The 6,594-nt window shown below is 37.6% G+C and overlaps 1 protein-coding gene across 1 annotated transcript in view; it reads right to left on the bottom strand.

The window, feature by feature from the left end:
- The window catches only part of LOC106524035 (RING finger protein 145), a 14,242-nt gene that overhangs the window by 4,680 nt on the left and 2,968 nt on the right, over window positions 1–6,594 (bottom strand). Inside the window, exons 2-10 of the mRNA XM_014017664.1 lie at window positions 6,030–6,281; window positions 4,547–4,655; window positions 4,259–4,350; window positions 2,832–3,067; window positions 2,551–2,726; window positions 2,257–2,397; window positions 1,977–2,159; window positions 1,118–1,265; window positions 56–178 (exon numbers count right to left, since the gene is read on the bottom strand). Of these exons, the coding sequence (XP_013873118.1) occupies window positions 56–178; window positions 1,118–1,265; window positions 1,977–2,159; window positions 2,257–2,397; window positions 2,551–2,726; window positions 2,832–3,067; window positions 4,259–4,350; window positions 4,547–4,655; window positions 6,030–6,213 (1,392 nt within the window). The 5' untranslated portion in view covers window positions 6,214–6,281. The remainder of the gene's footprint in view (window positions 1–55; window positions 179–1,117; window positions 1,266–1,976; window positions 2,160–2,256; window positions 2,398–2,550; window positions 2,727–2,831; window positions 3,068–4,258; window positions 4,351–4,546; window positions 4,656–6,029; window positions 6,282–6,594) is intronic.

Below are 6,594 nucleotides of genomic sequence, written 5' to 3'. Positions count from 1 at the left end.
GTGTGTGTGTGTGTGTGTGTGTGTGTGTGTGTGTGAGTGAGAGAGAGACATGTACCAGAAACTCCAGCAATCTGTAGGTCCCATTTACACAGTAGATAACTTCATCCATGTTCTCCACCGGAGCTTTACGGAACTCCTCCACCATGAAGAGCACGTAGATCAGGAGAGTACCAAGAACCTGTTGGAGACAGACAAGAGTATGGATTTATTTATAAATGAGCCTCAGAGAACATGGTGTATACATTCTTAAAACGCCTCTCTTATACCAGTTTTAGGACTGATAGTGGAAAGAAAAATCCTGAGTCTGAACTTTTTTTCTAGCTAGCGTTAGCATCCACCTGCACAGCTGTGCCTCAGCACAATAAAATTTCATAAAATAAGAAGAGAAAAATAGAATAAAACAAAAAAGAATAGTAAGTGTCATAATTATATTATAAAAAAACAAATGTGAAGGAGAACTGCCAAAAAAAACTCTCTAGGGGCTTGACAAGCGGTAATCTCCAAAAAAAGAAATAAAAATCACATAAATTAAAAAATCCATACAGTACAAAAAATAAAACACTACTCTATATAAACAGCAAAAATGCTTTCAATAATAAAACCCATAAGAGAAACCAGAACAACTTAAGAGTAACAATCTGATTCTTCACTTAAAAATCTCTTTGGAAACTTCCATGAGATCCTGGAACACTGATCCATGTCTTTGACCCTCTGTATAAAACACTAAACTGTGCTTGAGTTGTGCGACAGTAAGGGGCTCTAATAAGACAATTTCTACGAGTTGAATAATGGTGAAATACGTTATTGAAAAAAAAGTAAGGTTTCCTTTCCCCCCAAAAAAATGATGATAAAAGCTGTGAAGGCATTAAGTGTAAAAAAACTCATGAGGAAGTAAAAGTTGATTATTTTGATGTAAATCTCTCCCAGCCCATTTACTGTCCTCATAGAAAATTTACCAACCTGTCTTCAGAGCAAGTGTACATACCATAACACACTACATGTACACAACCAAAGTGTGAAGTCACAGTTTAATGGTGGCTTTAAAAGTATGAATACATTAGTCTACAACAGAAATGAGCTATAAAAAAATCCACATTTCATTTATCCTATGCATTACCTGCAGCGAGGTCAGGATTGATGAGGAGATGATGATGAGAAGCCAGAAGTCCATGTGGAAGAACTGACAGATCATATAAGACATGTAGGCTGGAAAGATCAGCAGGAAGAGGCAGAGGGACACGGCTCGAAAGTGCTTCCATAAACTCCTACGAGTCAGAAACAGAGAACTCATCTGTATCTGCTTCAGAACCGGTTACTGGGTCAGAACAATGTTTTAGTCAAACAGAACCAAAAGAATGAAACAAAAAGTAAAGAATTCAAGAAAAAAATAAATGTTAAATGTAAATAAATTCTAATTATAATAAATTAATAATAATTTTACATCTAAAAATCATATTTTATTATTTTAATCTATTTTCCTCATTCAGCAACCTATTAAATTTCTGTTATGTTTCATGTAGGAGAAATACACATTTTTTCAGTCAGTATTTAATACAGTTGGCAAAATAAATTGTTAAAATATGTATTATGTGCTTCTGTTTTTTAAGTCAGGAGATTATAAAAAAATCCCTCTTGATTCAAGAGAAAACTCCGGTTTTTTAAAAAATGGCTGCTTATTAATTAATTGTTAATCAATCTTTAAGATAAATCAACTTCAGATTAATTCATTAATCAATAACTTGCGTCCTTAAGGAGTTAACTTAATTTATATCTAATTATATTCATGTAATTAAGCGTTTTAATGATTTGGCCGATTAATCGAAAAAATAACCAACAGATTAATCGATTATTAAAATAATCGTTAGTTGCAGCCCTAATTATTATCAAACTAAAAATCTCTTATAATTACAGACTAAGTTTATTGGAACGATTTTTTTTTCCTCTCAACTCTCAAATGTGTGGTAGATTGGACCTACTTGTCTCTGGAGGCTCCCAGAGCCAGAACTATGGGGTCAGCGATCTCCAGCATGGACTGCAGGATGGAAGCGACGACGATGAAGAGGATGATGGAAAGGAGGAAGGCTCGGTGGATGACCTGCAGCTCTATCAGACCCGTTTGCACAGCAAGGATGAGCAGAGTGATGCCTTCTGTCATCCCTCTGTAGACATGTTAAAAAATGTAATTAAATAATAAACACTCTGACAGACAGCTTTAATTTAAAAAAAAAAAACAAGAACACAAACAAATTGAGCAACCTGTGCATGGTGTTGTCATTCATAAAGGCTCTGTAACCCTGCAGGTAGAACTTGCACAGAGTGAGGACTCCCAGTGCGATGAAGGAGACGGTGAAAACCAAACCCAGCAAAGAGTACGGTGTACTACAACATTCTGCGATACTGAAAGCATGGAGGAGAGAGAAGATTAAACACTGGCTATTGTTTTATTTTGGATTTAACGTGATGCATATTCTGAATTATAGATCACAAATTTACAAAGAACAGGGCGCACCAGGACGTCTCACAGCCTGAACCATGAAGCTATTGTCTCACCTTGTAAGGAAGAGGAAGAGGAGCCTCTCCCTCGAGGTAGGCTGGTCTCTGGTGCTGAAGTAGGTGTAGATCTGCAGAGCAAAGAGCACGAGCCAGAAACACATGAAGAGAACTGGAAGAACCAGCTGGTTCCACAGGGACATGCCTAAAGCGAGCAGACCGTACACCTCTACCACCTGAGAGGAGACAGATACAGAAACAAGAGGAGAGATGCTGTAATAAATGTCAATCACAAAACAATTATTAAATTATTTAAAAAAATCTCTGAACTCGAGGATTACCTGAGCCAGCTCCCTGTAAGCAGTCTTGGCCAGATTATATGGTACCAGTAAGTTAGTAGCCAGGAAGTAAATGACCTCCAGGCCTGTGAAAATCATGGAGAACCTATTGATGAAAACAATCGTCTCCAGCGGGACCAGACAAAGCCTAGCCATCAGGGGGAGGAAATGAGCAGAAAAAAGCCAAATCCTTTTGGTCTGCATCACACAGGAGCACAGCGTGCACACCACCAGCTGACCTGATGCAGGAACAAAGACATGAACACACTGTTATCACAACACTCCTGTGAATTTCTAACATCAAAATCAGATTTGTCGCAATTTTATGAGCATCTGAGACTCAACTTATTTATTAAATCAATTTGTCTCCAAGTGCTGAAGATGTTCAAGTGGGGAAATAGTTCAATTTAATCCTCACCTTCCTCTGAAACAACTATTTTCCTTTCGTAACGCTGCTATTTTTGCTTTATCGGACTTTCTCTGGGCTGAGGAATCAGCACTTTGTGTGATCTATTTATAACACAGGAGACTCCAACCCCCTTCTCTAGTAAGCTGAAACAGGTCTTATAAAGCAAAAACACCGCAACATTTTCCTTTTAAAGGCACAGTGTGTAGGATTTTGTCAATTCTTTCAGCCGAAATTGAGATGATCACTAATGACAATAATAAAAAACATGTCTAATCATTGCAGACAAAGACCTTGTTTTATTATTTTTACCTTATAAAAAGCTGTTTATATCTCCATGGTCGCGGGTCGCCACTACAGGCAGCCGCCATCTYGTCTACGAAGGCTCATGAAGGACAAACTGCGGTGGCGGCGTCAAAAACGGTTTTAGTTGTAATACTATAAATGTAATATTTGTTGTCTGTCATTGTAGCTGGGATAATTTTACTTATTAAAGCTCATAATCTTACCACCTGAAACATCACTAGCCCTGAAGCTGCTGGTAGACATCGTGGTTGGAATTATCAAAGGTTTTTGACACCTGAGAGACACCGTAGCAACTCCTTTGCGTTTGGAAGCGGGGGGTGGGGGTGGGGGGAGGACCAGGGAGGATGATTCAACCACTCAACCTATAGATGTCGCTGAAAACAATAAATCCTACACAYTGTGCCTTTAAACCATCCTATTTTAATTTGGTCTTTAGCTGGATTTATTCAAAGAGTAAGCAGCTGATGTATAGTCATAAAAATAATTGTAAACGGATTAATTATGGTGTTGCAAAGACAGTTTTAATATAATTTACTATCATAGWACTGAAAAAACACATATAACTTATTTCCCCATATTATTATTTTCTAACCAGCAAGGGAAATAGAGCTCAAATGATTAAAGAGTGAATAAGAATGTGATGAGTGTCATCCTGCCTGTGGCAGCCTGTGATCACACTACACACATTGTGCACATGTGACTCCTTATATTCATATACCTATGAGTGCAGTGGTGAATCTGTTCATAGAGAGAGGCTCCAGGTAGACCGGTCCTTCATAGCCTGAATCCAGTTCACTGCGAACATAATCTCTGGAAAAAAAGAGGTCATAAAGCTGAGCACAATGAGCTCTTACATAACCYCAATACACAGTAAAACAATCCCCAACATGTTCAGCTCTTCTTTACATTAYACTATATTGTAGCTCTCAGTGTGTRCACAATAAGACTCAAACAGTGGGATTATTTACGCTTTTATACGACCAAGGGGATATAAATGTGTTTGTACCTTGAGACTTGATGACCAGCAAACAGCAGCAGGGCCGTGAGAACATACAGGTAGAGTTTAACCAGGTGCTGACGAGGCAGGGTCAGAAGCACCAGGCTCAGGATGTAGCCTGCCAACAAGTCACATATGAAGTTTGASCTAAAATTACCTGCACTTTAAAAGCATCACTGCTATTTCCTGTTTGTAGCTCTTACTCTATTTTTGGTCATAAACTAATACGAATGTGAACGTGTGAGAGGTGTCGATACGAGATACGTCTTTGGTCTTTAGTGTGACTATTTCATTTTAACGTAAACAAAACCACACAAGTCTGTAACACAAATAGCCTCGTCATATATTGTTCTAAAAACTCTTCATTGTACAACAGGTGCACTAGTTTTACTCCTCGTTTCCTCTTTAACTACCCACACAGTTTATCAGCACATTGGCTCAATAACAAAGTAACACTGAGGTAAAGAAACAATAACTCAGTTTTTATTGTTTCTCTTTCCACATGGTTGAATAAAGCTTAGCAATAAAATTTTACAATTTAAAGTGACTTTATGGTTGCGTGAATCACTTGCCTTGTTTTATGTTTTCACTGTCAGGTTTGCATCAAGCAACATACCTATAATATAATCATGTTTAAGACAAAACTGAGAGCCAATCACTCATGATTCAATCAACTTAAAAAGCTGTTTAAAGCTATGCCTGACTAGTGGAAACCTTCCCATTTCCTTTTACTACACAAAATATGTCCAGAAAGAAAAAAATAAATTAAAAAAAGCAACTGGACACGTCATCTCTAAATTTTAATAATGTTTTCTTCAAAGGAATAAAAAACTATGTTGATCAAATAATAGAATTAAATTCAAAATCCTTCGTATTTTTTTTTCTTTACAAGAAAACATTCTAGCAGGTGGAAGAACAGTGTTTTTTGTTTTTTTTTTGGTTGTTTTGACCACTAAGACCCTGGCTCAAGCCCTAAATGACTTGTATCACAGTAGCATCACTCAGCTGGTTCCTACTACAGATTTAAATACATTAATATTTGGGGAGGAGCTACAAAGACCAACTAGACTACCAAAAACCTAAACAATAAAAGAGCAAATTATAGAAAAACAATTGAGCCAACCCAGCATCTAGACTGCTTAAGAAGAATAAAAATAAAAATAAAGCTTCAGCGCTGACGTGAATTCAAAGCAGCAGTTTAACAAGCTCACACAAGCTCCCTGTTACTCATCTTCCTGATTTTTAATGTTTAATTATCAGTTTGTTTAATGTTTATTATCATCCATTCAGTGATGAGAACTGRCACTGCTCAGAGAATCAGGGACAGCTTTTTTATTCATACATGACGCTTTAATGATTAGAATGTGGTGCAAAAAATGGACAAAATATTTTAAGGTTTAAGATACCAACTAGAATAGAGGAAAAATAATATTTTACTGTAAAACACTGAGTGCATGTGTGTGTGGGCTTGAGGGAGGCGACAGACACTGACCTACGTAGTGTAAGTAGAGAGCCAGATATTTGTACTGAAACAGAGGGTTGTTGGAAAGGCTGGAGCGCTGGATCTTCTGGAAGAAAGAGCTTACATCCCAGCGGTACAGGACATCCAGCAGCATGATGCTGGGAACACGCAGACCCACGTTGAGCACCGCCTCTACACGGTCCTTCACTGCCATGGCCTCAGGTTAACCGCTGACCAGCAGGCAGAACTGACCACTAAGACGGGATGTTGACAGTGGGTTCTCTGTGGAGAAAAGAAAAAGATCAGACATTTATTACAAAAGATCAAGCCAGGAAATAATAATACGTATGAAAGTCATGTAACATCAAAAGAGAGGGATTAATGCACGTCACAGAAAACCAACAAAACAAAGTTATCACTGCTGCAGAAAAGCAGAAATACAGGATCTCTGCAAGCATAAAAACTAGCATTGAATGTTGTTTGTAGTGTTTTAATCTTTATCAGCATTTTTTACCAGTGAAGCCTTTTCTGTATTTTTGGTCCATGTTTTGGAAACTAAATTTTACAACTATGCACAAAAGTGTAACTTGTAAAT

The sequence above is a fragment of the Austrofundulus limnaeus genome, unplaced genomic scaffold, assembly GCF_001266775.1.
Source record: "Austrofundulus limnaeus strain Quisiro unplaced genomic scaffold, Austrofundulus_limnaeus-1.0 Scaffold174, whole genome shotgun sequence".
In the NCBI taxonomy this organism is placed as follows: domain Eukaryota; kingdom Metazoa; phylum Chordata; class Actinopteri; order Cyprinodontiformes; family Rivulidae; genus Austrofundulus; species Austrofundulus limnaeus.
This window is presented reverse-complemented; position numbering and strand designations above follow the sequence as displayed.